Source organism: Pleurodeles waltl, chromosome 3_1 (assembly GCF_031143425.1).
Source record: "Pleurodeles waltl isolate 20211129_DDA chromosome 3_1, aPleWal1.hap1.20221129, whole genome shotgun sequence".
NCBI lineage: Eukaryota > Metazoa > Chordata > Amphibia > Caudata > Salamandridae > Pleurodeles > Pleurodeles waltl.
The window spans coordinates 1716991697-1717011865 of record NC_090440.1 but is presented as its reverse complement, the minus strand read 5'-3'; the positions used below and the strand labels follow the sequence as shown (position 1 = coordinate 1717011865).

The following is a 20169-nucleotide window of genomic DNA, read 5'->3' as shown; positions in this document are numbered from 1 at the left end:
CAAAAAGGGCCTCATTTACAAGGCCTTTGTGCCACGGTTGTGTCATTTTTTTAATGCAACAGTAGCGCAAGCAGTGCTCTACACTGCTCCAGATTTACAAACGGATGCATTGGGCCCAATGCGTCGTTTTGTAAAGCCTTATATTTCACTGCGTTATTCTGCAACTTCAGTGAGTCAGAATTTTACTGCCAGCTCGGAGCAGGCGTAAAACTGACACATGGCTTTTCTCAATAGGGGCCTCCTGGTATTGCTGGAGTAGCATCATTTATTTTACACTAGTCCAGCAATGTGTGAGTTTAGCACCACAGATGCGTCAGAATTCCTGATGCATCTGGGAAAACGTGCGTCATGGAGTTCTGGATTGTAAATACAGTGCATCCATTGCATCGTTAGGGGGTCGCAGGGCAGCGCAAGAAAATCTGACGTATCTAAAGCGAATGCACCAGATTCTTGTAAATTAGCCCAAAGTGTCTTACCAAAAGTCTATGCAAAGCATGTCACGGAAGTAAATTAGGAATAAAAGTTAACGTGGGCTGTTTTTCCTTGTCAGGATTCCTGGCATCATGTTGGGAAAACCCTAGTTTGAGGGCCTGTCTTCCTGGCTGGCTGCCTGATGCTGATCTGCCCAGAACCATTGGGCGCCCACACCCAAGCAATCCCACTCTTTCCGCGGCCCGCCCTTCTTTCCCTTACACATATATGCCTGCAGGAGCAGCAGGTATAGCACGGTCTCACCTTCTAGTGCCTGCAAGACACTGCTTGAAGCACCATCTCTCCTCAGAATGCAGAATTTGGGCTCCGAGATCCGAGCACATCCAGATCGCTTCTTCCCGCAACCCGAAAGCTATGTACCAAAGGTAAGTTGTGCTTAGCATGCTAGAAGAACTAATAGCATAATAGTGATAATTGATATCATGTACTGAGCAAAACCTATTGCTGTGTTATAGCTCCTTTTTTGTGCAGCAAACAGTCCAAAACTATGCTCTCTTGTAGCAGGTACTTCAACAGTAGTTGATATTAGTAATTACAATAGTACTCTTTTATTTTCACGTAAAGGGTGAAACTCTGATACATGTCATCTTATATGTTTATCAATAGTTTGCAATGATTTCACAGTGAAGCCTCAGTAAAAAATGTAACTGCAAATAATATCTATTAACTGATGAAAAACATCCAGGGGCACAGTTCGGTAACTTGTAGTTAGTGCTCTCTGTGTCTGAGCTGTGACATCTGCAGCCCGTGTGCTGAGTCGTCGATTTGTCAAATTAATGTATGCCGTGGTGTCCGCGCAATGGCAGCAAAAACAAACGCACAGACGGCATTTGCATTAAACATTAAACTGCACCATGATAGGGCTCAATGTTTTTCATATCATTGTAAACGGCGAAAAGTTGCAGTCAAGCAGTAAGTCAATGTTCCCCAACGTAAAGTAATGAAAGAAAACGTTGTAACTATAAACCTCCCTATATGATATCTTACCACTTTATGTAAACGGTGAGTGAGGGTAAAGCACCTTCTGTGCTGAAAAGAGCTCCCATTTTTCACCACAAAAGAGGGTCTGGTATCGTAGATGCCCCGGGGGAGGGGGCGGAGGGGGGTCTTACATGTGACTTTAGGAGTTTCCTTTCCCTGGGATGCTAATTCTATGGGTGGCTCCAAAGGCGTGATGTGATCAAATTTATCAACACTGAGATCACTCGAGTTTTGAATGATCTGCATCTTATCCAGAAGTAATTTTGTGAACCCAACATGAAGAGTTTCTGTAAGTTTGATTGACTTTTAGAATGGCCTCAGTAAGGCCTGTCAGGTCAGGAGTGATGCAACACTTTCTTGTAAATATGCCCCTCAGTCTGAAACCAGCAGGTCACATGTGGCATTCACAATGCGTGTTATTTATTACACTTTTATGTGAATTGTGAAATTGACATAATAGAGTATTTGTTTTAACTAGTAAAGTAGGGAAATATGACTTCTTATTTGAACCTTTGCAGGAGCAGGCTATTTCGAACCCAAGCATCCACTCACACAAGAGTGAAGAACATGCACATCTCTACCGCAAGTTCCGGTTTGCCCCCTCGCCGGAGATTCCTGAAATGGTCTACAATTATCTCAAGGAAAAGGTGAGATGAGGATGAGTTGTAAAGGGCAGATGAGGGAAATCGGGAGGAGACAGAGGCAACAGAAATAGATGGGAATCTTCACATTTGCCTGTGGGGCAGTCCAATACATTTATATTTTCAGACATTAAAATGATAGGAGCACAGCACTTCCTGGGACTCCCAAACTGCAAACCACGTCACCTTTCTTTCCCAAAACAGACTCCACAGGCACCACATTGCTACTAGTATGTCCCTCCCAAACCCCTGTTTAAACATTCCTACCTCTTCCAATTTACTAACAATAATTCCACATTTTTCGTACGCATATCATCGGTGTCCTTTATCTATTATCACATGTTTGCATACCTGCGTGCGGGGGCATCCCCTCACTTATAGCAGAGGAGGGTCGCCCCACTGCTGAAAGGCTACAGAAAGCAGAAAAATGAAATAATAATAAAACTATTTTATTAGCATTTTATTTTTCACTTATCCAGTCTGCCAGTCTAGGGTAGGGCCATACTCTGCGTCAGCATCAGGTAGGATGAGTGGTAGGTGCACTCTAAGTGTGCAAGTTGCTTTGGCCAGTCGTCTAAGGCCGCCAAACCGACATGCGCACTTAGAACTCTTCACCCGAGCTGTGTTGCACAGCCGGGTGGAGAATCAGCGCAGGTTCCCAGTCTACAACTGAGTGGCATTTCAGCCCGCTCAAACCAATCCCAGTTATTCTCTCATACTCAGTAACAGCATGGGAGAAGCATCTGGATTGGGTAGCGCACTGAGGCGGCGAGGAACACCGTGGCTGCATCTGGCAGCAGCAGGTAAGTGTTTTTTAAAAAAATTATTATTCCCCCCGCACGCTGCCCCACTAAGCATTATTGGCTGCAGCTGCCGCTGCCTGTGTGGATATTTCCGCCCAGAAAAGACACAGAAGCGCAGGTCTCGTGACATAGGGTTGTAATTTGCATTTTGATAATATATGAGGAGTACCACTGTAGTATGACTTGGCGTTCTACAAAATGCACGGTGGAGAAGTGTGGCTCAATGGTTAGAGCAGCAGACCCTGATGCAGAGGTGTGACCTGGGACCAGGGTTCAATTCCTGCCTTGGTGGGTCTTGGGCTCAATTTCCTCAGACCTGATAACTCTCGCGTCGGTGCCAATCTAATCATGGGGTCCCACTCTGTAACTCTGGGCAATAGCTTGCTTAATCTCCACAACGGCCCCAACAGTGCTAGGGATGCCTGGCTCCCCCTTGGGGGTGCCCAGAAGTGGGCACTTCACAGGGAAAGCCAGAAAGGGTTCCACAGTGGTATGTGTAAAAGTGCCAAGATTCCCTCAGGGTAAAAGAGTGCTATACAAGTATGAAGTTTACAGTTTACTTTGTGAATTGGCCCTAAGTTAGGAAGCATTTAGAGTCTGTATAACTTTCACAGCAGCGTCATTGAGGTTGAACAGCAATCAAAAAGGAAAGCACCTTGATGCAGTATTCTGTTTTTCCATCTATAGAGACAGCCTCCCTTTGCTCTTGTGGCTGATGTCGGCTGCGGATCAGGACAGAGCACAAGAGGCCTGGCACCATACTTTGAGAAAGTGATTGGAGTAGATGTAAGTGAAGCTCAGATCTCAGAAGCAAAACAAAACACCCTGGACTCCAACATTTCCTACTGGTAGGTCTAATCTTTTGATGGAATCAGCAAAGTACTATAAATGAGACTGTAAATAGCGATTTAGAGTAGGGCAGATTAAGGACGCCTTACAAGAAGTTGCAGAGGTCCTGTTCACCGTATTACAAGTGCATTGTTGTCCACGGCATTCTAAATACAGCAGACGGGGCGTCCGCTACTTTTTACTAAAAAAGATCTCAAGTTCTCTTACCGTACTACATGTACAGCTTAGAAATTCATCTCTCTCTCTTTCTCTCTCTCTCTCTCTCTCTATATATATATATATATAAATATATATATATGTAAAATGAACACCCCCCTTCAACTTCATTACATCAATTCATTTAATGACATGTAAAAATGTTGAACTCTATGTTTCTTACAAGAAAATGTATTTTACTGTGATAAAGAAAGCATTTTTCATGTCACGTCTGGCCACTCGAGTTTTCTTGTCCTTGCATGGCAATGGGAATGGCAGTAGGTCAGGATGGGTGTATTCTTGCAGATCATTATTTCTATCCACTACCTTTTTCCCATGTTTCCAGAGCCAGTACAGGCCTCAAACTTCTCTGTCTCCAAGAAGCAGCCTGCAGGCCTCCCGGGGTATTAACCAATGCCAGACACCTGCACACGTCTGTGAGCGCTTTCAGGGCTTCAGTGATATCATATTCTGAATGCACACCTGGAGTCACTAAAGCACAGTTTCTCTCTGCACACTACCAAATGACTTCGGCCAGTGCTACACCACGAACTGTCATGAGGTTTCACTGTTGCACAGTATATGGTGACACTGCAGTCATCCTCTGGGCCTCTTCATCCTCACCTAGTGGCTCACCCAAAGCAATATGATGACTATCCAAAATGTGCAATGACTGCCAAGTATCTTCCTAATTCATCAGTCAGGAGCTATGGGAGCGCATGGGGTAAGGTTATAGATAACGCTAATGGCGGTGGTCGTGTGCAGCACATCAAAGTTAAATTAATTTTTAAAGAACGGACATGCTTACATTTGTATTGCAGAGCTGGTCGGGGCACGTTCTATTTATATTTATATTTATAGGTATATTTTATTTATATAGAATGTGTACCCATCATATTTGAAATACTAATTTAACTTTAATTCAAATACGTAAACATAAAGAAAAATATCCATACCTTGATGAGGTGGTCCTCCCGACTCATGCTGCAAGGCGAAGCTGTGCATGCTGGCAGTATCATCCCAGCAAATCCAAGCACTGCTGTCATGCTGTTTTTAATACCATCAGCATAAGTGCAGTGCCAGGATTGGCTGTGTCAGGGAAACAAGGCACTCTGTTGGAGAGGGATGGGGCTGTGTCTTCCCGCTCCCATGCAGCATTCATTATGGAAGCCAGAACTGTGCATGTCATGCTGGCCACCGCAAACAACACAGACAATCTGACATGCACAGTTCTGGCTTCCATAATACACACTACATGGGAGCTAATGACACAGCCACAGTCAACCCACGCCACATGCTCCATAGCCCCGCCCCTACCGTACAGGAACGAAATGCATCACGATATAAAGTCTGTCAGGGGCGCAGCTGCTCACAGTAGGGTGTCAACTCACCTATGCTCCTATGGATCAGCCACCCTCTTGGATAACACCATGATAGAATTACCATCACTTTCTTGCCCTAAGCTTTCATTTTACAATGTAATTAATTCTGGGAGATGTAGACCTGGTTCCACATAATTGAATGAATTAAGCTAAATGTCTGCATTACAATGGTATACAGAACAATTACTGGATTGTACAATGTGATTTGGTGACATGAAGTTGTCTTGTAACCTTGTGCTGGAGATATCAGTATCTCTATCAGCTTCCACAGAGAGGAGAGCCACAAAATGAGTCTTTTTATACTATAAATAATGATGGATGTAAACGCTCGTGTTCACATTCAGAGCTTCTCACCTCTTTTTACAGCATCTCCACAGCAGACCAGCTGCCGTTTGAAGATGGGTCTGTGGATTTGGTCACCTCTACGACAGCGGTCCACTGGTTCAACTTCGAGAAGTTCATGAAGGAGGCGGATCGTGTCCTCAAACCCAATGGCTGCCTAGCTTTGCACACCCTGTCAGGGTACATTCCACTGCACTATAAGGACCGATCAGAGCGTATATCTGCCGTCTTCAAGGAGGTGAGGACTGGAAAATAACTTATTCTGGCTTTACAATTTACAAAAATATAGGACAGGGTTTGAGGCGAAGGATTCTGAACAAGTATTTCCATCTAATAACAGTACAGAATAAGTTCGCTTAACCATGTCACACCCTCAAGTGCACAACAATGCATTTATGCTGTGACAGAGTCCAGGAAACACTCCTTTTCTCAAGCCGGGTAATGGAGAACTGTTCATCCCAATGGAACAAAATAAACTGGCAAGCCCTTTGGCACATCCATCATACACGTACACCTACAAGGGTCACTTAAAGGCTTGGACACGTTTTATTTTTAATACTAGTATGAACTATTGCTACATAATATATTGACTCACCCAATCTTCATTACTGAAACACACCTACACACAAAGTCACCAAGTTAATGAAAATCCCAGTACCTTATAAAAATGACACCCAGATGGTAAACAGTAGAAGTGTACAATTAAACGGTAGTATATACTGATGATATATCATAGCATCGTGGCTCTCATGCTGACAGCAATCAAGATTTCTTAAGACCTGTCATAATGCAAACTGAAAAATAAAATGCAAATTTTTTTAACAAACTGTTTTCCATGTGAATCGGCTTTGGAGAGAATCCTCAGTGCTCTTTTCTTGGATTAAAGAAAATAACTATCTGTTCCTGCAGATCTGTCATCAGATTAAGCACATTTCTAGACTAAACAAGGCAATATGACAGATCATGCAGCCCAGTGCTCATATACTTTGTTATGACCCTAATTATGACCCAAGCATCACATGGATAGTTCATAGATGATCCTACTTTTTACAGTTCAACTTTTTTTAAAGTCAAAATAGGACCGATTGTTACCCACCACAATATTAATCTACTCCAAAATGCAAGTTAGTAGAAACTTTACATTGAAATACCGTCTCAATGGCAGACGATCATATTTACCAAACTGGAATGCTTGCATCTGCCTGCTACTTTTATTTTTAATTATGGAATGTAGTTTCAAATGTAAATATATAAAATGCATGCTGTCTTCTTCCACACAGCGTGCACTGAAATGTTTTATAATAGTAAATGTGACAACTTGTTGACTTGGAAGTCAAGAGAATGCTGGGGAAATGCAACACCATAAGGCTGCAGCGCACTGACTGCCTTGCTTTCTTCTCCACAGGCCATGGAGTTCCTCTTTCAGTATGCTCATGAATGCTTTATCCATGTTCGGAACAAATACCAGCTGATATATGAAGCTATACCATATACAGACAAAAAGAAGTAAGATAATATACATTGGATGCCCATGTATGTGTGTCTGACTGTCCCTAGGTTCGTGCACGTCTGATTATGTATTTCTCTGTGGCAGGCACTGTGTTCTCCAGTTCATTCTAGGCAAAGCTGCTAGTGAGCATGTATACTACAAATTTTCAGGACAGTAGCAGCCACAAAGGAACTGAACAGGGTAGCAATATAGCCGTACGAGCTGTCTTTGAATGGCGCTCAAATGTGGGTACCATCTTGGATAGTATGGAGGCCATTTTTTAATGGTACTCAGTTACAGTAGTCATTATTTTATAACTCCCTACCTGGCCTGTTTCTTTGTTTCCACTAAGAATAAAAAAGATAGAGTACCCATTTTTAAATTACATAATGCAGGAATGTATACTTTTAATTCAACTGTTGATTATATAATACGTAAAAAAGTTTTGAAGAATATTAATTGCCTTGGCCAAACCTTGCTTTATGTCACTGAAAGTTTGTGCACCCCTTCCTCTTCAGTGGCACACCAACTGATTGGTGTTACTCTACTTTTACTGACTCAGCTTGTAGCCTTATACGAGTCCTTTTCTTACAGAGATGATGACATTTCTGAGACATTTCCTATGACGGTGACAGAACTGATGGGTTTCCTTGAGTCTCTCTACATGTACCAGACCTACAAGGCTCTCGATCCAGAGGGAGCAAAAGAATTCCTGCCAAAAACACAAAAAAGGTAAGAAATAGAGTATTCAAAAACGTTGTGCTTAGGTACTGGGTAGCAGTAGTTCAGATACTTTAGAATAACAACCATAAAGTCGATTACCTTTGTTTTCACCACACATTTTTTACCCAAATACATCAGAATTTACCAATTGAAAATTTCTACGAAATGGACAAAAAACTACCTTTGGTGCAACTTAACTTTCAGCAACAAAAGTTTAATGTTTTTGTTTGCGGTCAATTTTTAGATGGATACATGTACTTTAACATCTGAATTAATTGGGGGTATAGTTAGCCTGGCAAGCTATAAGCTAAATTGTCCATATGTCTGTTGGGGTTCTCTAAAAAAGCGATATTGTGAAACTCTCCACATTTGAAAAAATAAACAATCTGGTTGCCAGCTCTGCTTTAAAACACCTTTTTTAACCGGAACTACTATAAAAATCCCCTACAAGAATGAATACAAAACTGGAATTTAAATTGTTAACCCAAAATAAATTACTTTATTCACTCCTACCACTCGCATGCATGTGCACCGAACTTTACCAAGCCTCAAAAATCCACTCACTCATTCCCATAGTCTATTAGCGTTCTGAAATGTTACAAAGGCAAAGTGATGACACTAAACAAACCAGCCCAAAGGAAAAAAAACAAATGTTCGCACATATGTATAAAAGAGACAGTGGTGCAGGAACCTTATTAAGAGTAGAGATGCTGCTCAACAAAGTCTCCTCATTAAAGTCCCAGGGGATTTTTGACAGCTTTCATTCGATAATAAAATATGTTGCCAGAAGAAAAATCTTTGAAGGGGGCCCTTTATTGTTCATTCTCTATCTAAACTCCTTGAACTTTTGGGGGGTGCTGCATTACCTCCAGCACCCTAGTTCCAGTGCCCATGAAAAGAGACATGTTTCATGTGTTTGTTTTAGTGATTTCATGGTTGAACAATGCAGCGTGATACAGGCCAGTGCACACTACACGTGTGTGAAACTCAATTATTTTGTCTCTCCAATATTATGATTAGGGCTTATTGAATTATTTTTTTACACTTGTATGTCTGTATATATCCATATTTATTTTTTGCTAATTTGACTTGAATTTATTCATATTTACTTTGTGTTTTTGAAAAAAATAAGCTGCACATGGTATATTTCTTCTTTTGTCTAAGTGATGAGGTTAAAGTAGCACTTCAATGCTTAATGGGTTTAGTACTAAAAGAAGAGAAGTACGATGCATTACTCATATGCAATACACTTACAAAAACATTAACACAGTAGTATAAATGCCTGCAGCTGTTTAATGCTTCATTAGAAAACCTTTTAAATTCCTCTGTCAGTCTGCAGAGCCCTTAGCATGGAAATCGGGACTGGCAGTGCTCAGAATAATGCAAAAGAAAACTTAGGGCCCCATTTAGAGTTTGGCAAATGGATTAGTATGTCAACATGTGGTGTATATTTCATCCATGTTGGTCTATAGGCTGTAATGCAGTTCTTATGCAACAGATGTGATATCCGCCACATTTGTGATGGAGTGTCCCATCCGCCAAATTCTAAATAAGAGACTCATTTTATCCAAATTTGAAAACACTAAACGTGTTTTTTTGTCTATAAATGTGTGCCCTTTTCTTATCACAGGATTCTGGAGACCTTGGGCGTCACTTCCATGGACACGACGGTGGACTTTGTAGCCGAGTACTACTGTGTGTTGGCCCGAAAGCCTGCATGAGGACCGGCATCACCTCCCTTTGTCTGGACTCTCATAATCCATCTCTTTGCAACCCGGAAGTCGATCCTCTCTGGTCTCTCGCTAAGACCTCGATAAGGTGCTGCTCTCTAGACGCGTGTAAATGAAAGCGCTAACCGGACGCAATGTACTTTTGTTTCTTAAGGCAGTAAAACAAGTTGCGGTGCTGCAGAGTACATAATTTCTGTTCGTTCTTGCTTAGATTGGTAGCTCCAAGAAAACTTGATTTTTGAGTAAGTCAGATAAAGCTACCATCTCTGCAACATAAAATGTTGCTTTTCCCTTTAAAGATATGCCCGTCAATAAATCACCTAGGCCTCGAGTCAAGATAAAACTTGATCCACAGAAGGCATCTACATATAGGCCTCACTATCACTTACCGCTAAAGCTAAATAGAAGTAGGCCGATAAGTTGGTGTACGTGCTTCGATATGTGCTAGCATTCCTATGATTTAACGGACTGCAATGGTGGATAAAATATTGGGCTTGAAGTGGGCATCTGGGGTTCTGATCCCGCAGCCTCATAGCACACCACTGCCCTTGTGTAAATTGCTTTAGCTGTCCGTGCCCTAGTTGAACGAATTGTGATCACTGATTGAAACTCATCAGCAGGCTGATATGGACCGCTATTCACATATAGCACCTTAACCCATTAGTTTCCAGAAAAATATGCAGCGCTATGGCTCTCACAAAAGCAACTGAAAAGTTCCATATCATAGATCCTCCTACTTTCAGTTCCTCGCGTGGTTCTGAGTATTCTTTTATGCACATAATGTCTTATATTTTTGTACAGTTGTATATGAAATAAAATACTTGTGGACTTGTTTGTGTAATAAGGCCTTGTGTTTGTTTGTACTGTTCTTGTACCTGCAAAACGAAAGAAGCATTTGCAAAGCAATGGGTCTCGATCTTGCTCGAGCTAGAGCTTTTAGCATTGTAAATACCTAACTGGACTCTTCATGCCACATACATAGAAAATGAAAAGTAAAACAGGTGACATAAGCAAGCCCATTCAAAGCGCCACGGCTCTCATGAACATTAGTGCAAAGGAAAGAAACAAAAGGAAAAAGACATTCGCTCACAGTCAAAAATATCAGCAAACGTGCAATTACCCATGTAACAGGGTCAGTGGCCAATGCGGTAACAAAACTGCCCAAAGGAGGAACAAATGTAAAGCATTTACCAATTATAACAAAGGATTTTTGAAAGGCAAGCTCATGAACCAGTGATAGTGATGGGTGTGGTTAAAATCCAGCAGATAGATTACAACAGGCTCCCTCAAAGCAGGGGCGGAGCTATCAATAGTGCAACAGACGCTGTGGCACTGGGGCCTTTGTGTAGGGAAGGGCCTCTGGCTCCCGATTTTGACTCTATTTTGCTATTGAAGTTTTCCCGTGGAAGTCATTTCCCTGGTAGCGGCTCTTTACCCAGCTGCTGGCTAAATAGTGAATTTTCTCTGCTGTTTACTTGGCTGCTGAGTAAATAGTGAATATTATTTACTATTTAGATGGAGGCCTCGAAAATGAAAGGGAAGCATCACTATTTACCTGGCCTCTTTCTTAATAATAGAGATTCGCTGCTGTTTGGCTGGTGATCGTGCAACTTGTAGAAAAACATCACTGTTTACCCACAGCTAGCTCAATGTTAGAGATTCTACACTGTTTGGCTGGCAGACATGCAAATAGCAGAAAAATTCAACTATTTACCCAGCTACTGGCTAAATAGTTGAGGTTATGCAGTGTTCAACTGGTGGCTGTAAAAATAGCAGAAAAAGTCACTATATACTCAGGAGCTGGCTAAATAATAAAGATTCTATTATGTTTTTTCAGCAGCTGTGCAAAGAAGAAGAAAACCTCACTATTTACATGGCCACTGGCTAAATAGCAGAGGTTTTGGACTATTTGGCCAGCAGTCAAGCAAACAAAAAAACTTCACTCATTACCCAGCTGCTGGCAAAACAACAGGCATGCACAATTAGGCCACCAGCCATGCAAATAGCAAATAAACCTAACTATGTATGTGGCTGCTTGTCAAATAGTATAAATTATATATTTTTGACCAGTAGCCTGGCAAGTACCAAATACATTTCAATATTTACCTGGCAGCTGGCTAAGTGTCAGAAATGATGTGCTGTATTGCTGGTGGCCTTGCAAATAAGTTGAAAAGATACTTAATTATTCATCTGGTGGCTTGCTAAATAGTAGATGGTGTGCACAAAGTAGCCAGTAGCCAGGCAAATAGCAAAGGAACTTCACTGTTCACCCGACTGCTGTATAAACAGCATAAATTTAATTTTATTATAACTTATACAGACTTCAACCTGTTTTTACGCCAGGTAGATCTGCAACAAGTAGTGAACACACTTGGCATCCATCTTTATATGAAAGTTCGGGTTTTGGTGTATTATATCCTGCACAAAAAGTAGTCGCATATTCCGCACATATATTTAGTGAATACAACAGTATTTTGAACCTATATACTTTTAAGTCGTTTACAAGATACTGAATCACAGAGGGTTGCAGAACAATCTGGCTAATCAATATTCATTATGCAGGTGCCAATTTGCGACCATTTGTGATTGCCTTTAATCACAGGGATGGTTGCCAGCAAGGGACAGTACACCACCTTCTCTATGACTGAACTAAGAAATGGAAAACAGTTTGTTTCCAAAGCAGCCCATTCCTTATAGGAACCAGTGATGGTTTAAAAAATGTTTTGGGGTTTGGAAAACTTCCCCCCCCTGAGGCTGACAGCATGATTTCCAAAGGGTCCTAAAGGGACAGCTTCTCCTTTGCAAATTAGTTACCACCCCAACTCAGCGGTCATTAGCTCCTTAATGGTTTGCGATAGCAATTGCAGTCACAAACTATCAATAAATTCCTTTCTGCATTGGAAAGAGGCGGGAGGGAGGAAACTCCTTTCATGAACCCTACTACTTGTAATTCAGAAACAATTGCAAAAGGTAGTCTACGAGCTGAAAGAAGTTTCCAATTCATAAAAATGATTTTATATATAATGATAAGCACTTTTGTGGATCCAAAACAATTTCACGACATGAAGCCCTAAGTGCAAAACTGATGCAAGCACTAACTTAGAGGTCTAAAGGTTCCAAATGTTTGAATGTGTCCAAGTTATTTTCATAGGCATGGCACAGAATACCTCTCCCTTACACCATGGTCTAAGACATAATGACTTGTAAGGGCCTTTATGGAGCTGTCCATGCTCCACAAATACTTACAATCCTTGATATTTACCCTCAGAGGTGACTAATGAGAAAGATCTTTAGAACCTTTGCAACACTAGTTAAAACTGTTTACTTTTCTTCAACTGTATACTCACTCTTACAAAGGCATGGGAGCGTACCAGGGGCAGATGTAGGAATACCCAAATCCTCCATATTAACAGAACACCTCTTTTCCTGCAGGAAATCAGTACATTCTTGAATTAGTAATTCTGGTTCAGTTCAATTGAACACATCAGACTAAAACACCTGAAATGCAAAAGCGAAAACCAGAACTGGAAATAGTGTATCCCACTGACATAGAGCCATCTTATATTTAGGGTGATTTATTTTAAATCAAAATAGAAACAATTACATAGGGCTCCTCATGAAATGACTCAAACATTATAATTGAGAGGTTTCATTTAAATCTCTTGATAGAAGGAAAAACATCTATGAGCCTGATTTGGAGTTTCCTGGATGGAGTTAACTCTGTCAGGATGAAGGAGGGCAATACATTCGCCATAATGATCTCCAAATTTAGAGTTGTCCACTGGCCTTGTGGAAAATTCCCTATATTGACAGGAACTGCTGTCATGGTAGTTCTAGTCTATGCACAAACGTTTGAAAGACAGTACCATTAGACATGATGGCCTTGCCAACAAATATTTTGAAAATGTTTTGTGTCTGAAAAACAAAATGACTGGATCATTATTTTGTCCTGTCCCTTACAGCCAGGTTTTAGTCCAAATAGGATAAAAAACTCTGATGGCTCTACTCTGTTGGGCTATCAGAGGAAATATTTCATGGAGGAGCCACAAGCAAAGGAATGGGACTATAGTTAATTGAACCGAATGTCATTGGAATATGAATTAAGTTTCACAGTAAATCAGAGAAAGACACAGGCATTAAGGACACAGAAGAAAAGAACCTCACAGACATTTTTATTAATTTACTTTATTACAATTAGTGTAAGAAATAAGACATCGAATGGACAGAGACATTTTGTTACCTCTATTCTTTTGACCCATTGATTGATAATTTCACAGTTTCACTTTAATACTAATTTTTCAGACAGGGGATGTGGATACACTATTGAGGTTTCAGAACTGATTTGGGGTGATTTCCTTTCAAATATATGTTTCTGGCAGAAGCTTAGAAACAACGTTTGTGCTAGGGGATGGCAGAAGTATCCAAAAGAAGGACACAGTGAAGCATGAGATCTCAGCACCTGGTTGTCATCTGCCTTCCTACGGAGACCTCAGGCACAGACAAAAGAGCAGCCCTGGTTACTAACGTTGACACCTCAGAGAAATCTCTTTATCTACTGCATACTCTTGAGCTCTCTTTTGCTGGCTGCCATAACCCTTTTACCTCTTTGTTAGCCATTAACCATTTTTCCTGACGTCAGCCATCTGAGTTTCTCAAACCCTTTCTGCCATCCTTCACAGACTACACTCATTCTCATCCATCCACTTTTAAACTCCTCTACCAAGCTTCAGTCCCTATGCCTTCCTAGCCCTTGCCTTCTAGGAACTGCTTCTGGCTCATCCTCGTATTTGCCCTTCCTGGGCCACCTAATCTTGTAATATTGATCCTCAACTGGATCATTTTGGTCTGTTGAGTATTTATCCACCTAGCCCAGTTGTCCTGGTTCACTTAGGGCTGGAACTGCTACTCTTCCTGATTTAGTTTCTCCTGATTCACCTTTCCCCGGGCTTTGTGGTCCACCTGGTATCGCATTCACTGGTCCTGGTCCTCCTTATTAGATCCTTTTGGGTTGGGCCTGGTCATTTTGGTCCTGCTCTGATTCTATTGGTCCTCATGGCTCTGTTTGTTCTGGTTCCACTGATCCTCGCTAGCCAGTCCTAATCCCCCCGTTCCTTGCCCTCCTGCTTCACTAAAATGCCAAGTCCTGGTCCCCTTGGAGCTGACCATTCAGGTCCTCCTAGGCCTGTTCTTGGTCCTGAGTCTTCTGGTCCACCTAATCCTCCCCCCAGCTGGCCCCTGGTCTTAACGGCCCTAGCCCACCTGCTCCTGACCCAAATAGTTTTCTGGGTCTTCTTCAACATGCCATGATACTCTTGGCCCTGGTCCTCCTGCTCGTTGTCATCATTGACTGGCTTGCTCACTCTGTAATCATCCTCCTTGTTCAGGTCATCCTATTCCTAAACACCCAGCTTGGTCTTCATGGCTCCCATCATCCTGGCCCTTCCTTGTCCTGGTATACCAGGTCCTGATACTCCTTGGCTTCTGTAGCTTGAGCTTCCTTTTCCTTATTCTTGTTGCCCTCCATGCCCTGGTCCTATTAGCTCTTGTTCTTCTTGTTCTGGTTGCCTGGCCATCTGCTCTGACTCTTCACATCCTGCTCTCCTAGTCTTCCTCATTCTTAGTCTGGTCTTCCTAGCAATGGTCTTCCTATTCCTAGTCCTCACCATCAGTGTTCCCTTCCTGGTTTTGTGCCCACTAGACTTGATCCTTTTGTTTCTGGTCCTCCTTATTTGGGTCTTTGTATGCCTAATCCTCTTGGTTCTGGCCTTCTTCACCATCCAGGTCTTTTCAGCCCCCCTCCATCCAGTTATTTGTTTTGCTCATCCTCTTGACCTTTGTTCATTTAGACCCCGGTCACCCTGATCCTTCTCATCCTTCTCATCTGATTCTTTACCGCATCAGTTGCTAGTCCTGCTGCTTTCCTCGTTTTACCTGGCCTCCTCTGTCCTGGCCCTCTTAAGCATTGTCCTCATAGCCCTTGTCTTCCTAGTTTGGATCAACCTTGCCCTCCTGTGCCTTGTACTTATGGTGCTTCTGGCACTTCACTCAATGGTCTGGGCCTACATGGCCCTGGTTCTCTTTGTTTGAGTCCCTCTGAGCCTCTTCATTTCGGTCCTGGTACTCCTGGAAATCCAGGTCCAGACATTTTAGTCATCCTCCTGGCTCTAGCTGTTCTGGCCCTCCTGATCTTCCTCATCCTGGTCCTGCTACCCTCAGGTCCTGGTCTTTCTGCTCCGCTTGGTACTCAGGGGCCTGCCTCTATGGTTGTAGTCCCACTGAGCCTCCTAGGCCTGTTCCTGGTCCTCTTGCTGCTAATCCTTCTAATTCTCCCTGCTCTTTTCCTCATGGTTCTGGGCCTACTGGTATTTCTGGTACTGGTTTCTTCCCAGTAAAATTTCACTTTTTTATTTCAACTATTAGTTTATTTGAGAAACTCCTGAGCAATCTACAAAACTGACCCACTGATGATTTCTGAATATTGTCATTTTTCAGAAATGCCTAGGTTTTGGAGTTAATCCATGGGGTTCCCATTTATTTCACCCATAAATTGTAAGTATGTAGAAACCTAAAAAAATACTACTTATACAATTGTACAAAGTGTGGTGTACATAAATTTGAAAGGTTTAACAATGTGAGGCTACTTATAGTGCTCCCAGAATGCTCTCTGACTAAATGCAAATGTTTGCAGAAGATTGTAAGCAAGATTGTTATTTCTTTGCTTTCAAAATAAATTGGTCGGAAAAAAATCAAGTAGGGAAAACACGTTTTGCTATGCTAAATTACTGTAACATTTTAGGCACTATTTCATTGAAGCATTATTTAGTAAACTGTGATCCAAAAAATACTCATAATGGAAAATCAGTGCAACCATTTTCAACAAGAATATGGGAATCATGGAAATAAACAAGCACTGGCTAAGCCAACCAATCCGAATTTGGTGGTCAGTCTTTTGGGTTTTTCAATGCCTGTCTTGTTTTGATGACTTCTGGAGCAGTTTATTGTTGTGGGAGCTTCCAGGCCCTCACCATTGTAACAAACATTGGGAGAAAGCAAAAAAAAGAAACCACAATGGTAGCAAAAAGCACACTTTGCCACAATAGTTCCTGGCACTGAACAAACTACTTTGTTTGCCAATATGCTTCTCATGGAAGAGCAGAATGATACCACTCACAGTAAAGCCAGCCAATAGATGGATAGAGAGAGAAATAGAATTTTCATAAAAACAAAAATGTCTTGGTTAACGTCAGACCTAACAGGGGCCCCAATTCTTAAATAAAGTCACAAAAGTTCTCCTATGGTATATGTCTTTGCATTACTGGCTTTCATGAATTCACAAGAACTTACAGAAGTAGATCAGGAATTCATACTCCTAGATGATATTTGTAAACTGTAAGTAAGTAGTAAGTAAGTTTATTATGCATACTTAATTAAAACCTTTGCATATATTATCACATTTCAAAATTAGAAAACACAATTAAAAATGACAAAGAATTAATAGTATCATAGCTTTGGCAATATTTAATTTGCATTTGTAGCGCAATGTCTGATTTAAATTAAAAAGTCTGGGTGAGCGTGGAGCATTCGTTCAGATTTCTTTGCAGCTGAAAAATGAACTTCCCGAATTTGGCCAGTTCAGCTGGCTCCTTTAGGGCAAACACTAGTGATCTGGCCTCATTGCAGGATCTTGTGCTGTGGTTAAGAAAGGGTGGTCTTAATAAAGTGCGATGTGCATTCGTCATTGCCGTACAGCAGCATAACAAATGGTTAAATGTCTCTGATTTATATCCGCAGAGCCTGCAATTTGTTATTTTAGAAAGAGAGTGCTAATTTTGGGTTCAGCTCCTTTATTTTCAGGCCAAACAGCTTTGTAGTGATGATCTGTGTCACACAAGCTTTCCTTATTGTGCTGGCCAGGTATGGCTGAGCTGCTAAGCGCTGTGAACCATTCATGTAAGATGCCACCACCGCTTCTTCTGCAGGAGTGTTGCTCAGTTTTTTCAGGTCAATTACCTGGGTAAGAGGTTTTATCTGTCTTTTTAGCACAGACTTGATAGAAATACGTGACTGCACCAATTTAGTTAGTTCTGCTTGATCTATTTGAAGGGCAGTTAATGCTGTAATTAGGTACTGTGACCGGGGATTCATTCTTGTTTCAAAAATAGGGCAGAGAGATGATTTCAGAGTGCTAGGTGGGGCCATGATTATCCTATGGTAGAATTTCAGGTAGGTGCCCATGTGGGCCCAATTCTGGCCTTCTAGACCAAGTTCTAGCCTTATCAGATGGGTCCTTATGTATTGCGGTAACACTCTTTTGTAAGATTTAACTAGGAGCTTATCCCCCAGTGTGGTGAACTGTCCTGGATATGCTTTGTGGCCATAGTTTAGGGCTGGGAGAAGGGAGGCTCTGAGTACTTGGAGAATTAGCCTTGGAGAAGGACTTTCTATGAGATTATTTATCTGGCATAATCTGGTTATTATGAATTCTGCCTTTATCTTCAGATGATGTGGATGAACATTGGGTTTGCCAGGTTATAACCATGGAGGGCAGTTAATGCCTTTCGTAGCCCAATTCTTTAATGGTCCAGCAACACAATATCATCTGCATATTATAAAAGGGCTAATTTAAGGTTCCCCATTTTTGGTGGAATCAGATTTGCATGTCTTAGTACCTGGGGCATATCTGCTGTATAAAGGTTAAATAAAAGGGGTGCTAGCACGTATCCGTGCTTTAACCCATTGGTGGTGGGGATCTCCTTTCTGATGGCAGAGTTCAACTGTTTGACCCTAACACAGGTGGATGTAGAAAGTCAAATTATTGCCCTTAATAGCTTGTTGGGGATTCCTCAGCTTAGGAGCTTGCTCCATTGCAGATTCATGTCCACCTTATCGAAGGCTGCAGAATAATCCACAAAGCAGGTAAAACGTGGGGGGGGGGGATTCTTAGCAGCAGCCTGATATAATAAAGAGGAGAGGGCCACGACGTTGTCTATGGTCGTAGAATTTGCCCTGAAACCAGTTTGGCAGAAACAAACTCTCCCTGTGGCTTCCATACAGCTTTGTAATTCTTTTAGGAGAACTGAGGAGAATCCCCTTTCTTTGATGTGCAACAGGGCAATAAGTCGATAATTAGCTGGATCTTGCCTATCCCCTTTTTATAGATTGGATGTAATATAGAGCCCCTCCATGTGGGTGGTATTTCCTGAGACTCAAGGCAGGAGCAATAAAGGGAGGAAAGTATTGGTGACTAAAGCTCCATATCTACCTTGGAAATTAGTGCTGGGGTAACATTGGGGCCCAGGCCCCAGATGCCCTCATTCTAAGCAGGATGATGGTGATTTCGCCCGGAGAAGGGGCAAGTCCCGGGTCCGGGTAGTTATCATCATGCGTGCAGGGTTCATCCCTCTGTCGTTCTATGGGGAATGGGTCGGCTGCCTGTAGTTTTTTTACATGTTTTATCCAGGAGTCTTCATTTGTCACATTAGTTCATAGGTAAATCTCCACAATTCGCCATTATTATATTTGTTTAGCAGTGAGTAAATGTAGGCAGACTCCCTTTCCATGTGTTTGCGTTTTAGGGACCAGATCAGCTGCTTGTGTTGCCTAGCATGAGCCCATAGCCTTAATACAAGCTCTGTTTTTGTTGAGGAGTTCCTAGTTGGGCCATATGATCTCTGCAGTCTGCCAAGTCTCCGCATGCTTTCCATTATGGGATGCTGAGGAAGGCCCTTTATGTGGCTCCGTAGTGGGGCGATGGAGGATCCTGCTCATTGTAGAAGATCCTTAGTGATTTCTGGCCAGTTAGTCTGAAGGGTTTTGCCCGACATTGTCAACAGAGTGGAGCCATTGGAAGTTTTCCAGGAGTTGCAATCGGTCCCCATTTTATTTGCCTAATTGTCTGTAAATCTTCATCCCCCCAAGAGGTTACTATTGACTTTTGGGTTTCCAGATGCCTTGGCTTCACCTCCAGATTTGCTATGAGTGGGAGGTGCTCGCTGGCATTAATTTGTAAAATTTCAAAGGTTACCAGACATTTAATAACTTTCTTTGAGGCGAAGATGTAGTCCAAGGTGCTCTTACCGTGAAAAGGTTTTGGAAACGTCTGTGCAAGGGAGCTTGTTTCTAGAATATGCTGGATAGAAAAGATGCCGTGTTTGCTGAACATGTTTTGAACTTGTTCGGCTTTTGAAAATACCGGCTGGTGAGCATCTGACCTTGTTCCTAAGGATCTAAGGTTAAAGTCCCTGCAGATAATGGTATTGTAGCCAGCATGGTTGCAGAGCACTACATCCAAGGTCTCTGCTAGTTGTGACATCCTTTCTGCTCTAACTTGGCTGAAGAAGTTGAAGAAGAGGTTAACTACTAGGGATTTTAGCGTATGGCCTTTTGGTGTAAGGATTTCCAGCCTTATTGCTTGCAGCATTGGATCTTAGGTTAAAACCTTGCAGGCTTTAAAATCTTGATTGACATTTAGATATATTAAAAGGCCACCAGAAGGTCGCCCAAAGATATTTCTTTTTGTTGCGAGTTGTTGCACTTCATGAA

At 41.9% G+C, this 20169-nt stretch overlaps 1 protein-coding gene across 1 annotated transcript; it reads left to right on the top strand.

Annotated features, from left to right (window-relative positions):
- Positions 1-706: 706 nt before the first annotated feature.
- Positions 707-10471, top strand: LOC138285549 (putative methyltransferase DDB_G0268948). The gene is made up of 7 exons (XM_069225621.1): positions 707-857; positions 1992-2120; positions 3605-3765; positions 5710-5923; positions 7091-7191; positions 7769-7906; positions 9528-10471. Exons 1-7 carry the CDS (start codon positions 783-785, stop codon positions 9616-9618), a joined length of 909 nt encoding a protein of 302 aa, XP_069081722.1. The 5' UTR covers positions 707-782; the 3' UTR covers positions 9619-10471.
- Positions 10472-20169: the final 9698 nt, after the last annotated feature.

What these genes read in the sequence shown, in the direction of transcription:
- LOC138285549 (XM_069225621.1), top strand. Translation starts at nt 783, where the DNA reads ATGCAGAATTTGGGCTCCGAGATCCGAGCACATCCAGATCGCTTCTTC. An exon ending in CCGAAAGCTATGTACCAAAG is followed by an intron (nt 858 to 1,991) that starts GTAAGTTGTGCT and finishes GAACCTTTGCAG; the next exon opens with GAGCAGGCTATTTCGAACCC. An exon ending in TATCTGCCGTCTTCAAGGAG is followed by an intron (nt 5,924 to 7,090) that starts GTGAGGACTGGA and finishes TCTTCTCCACAG; the next exon opens with GCCATGGAGTTCCTCTTTCA.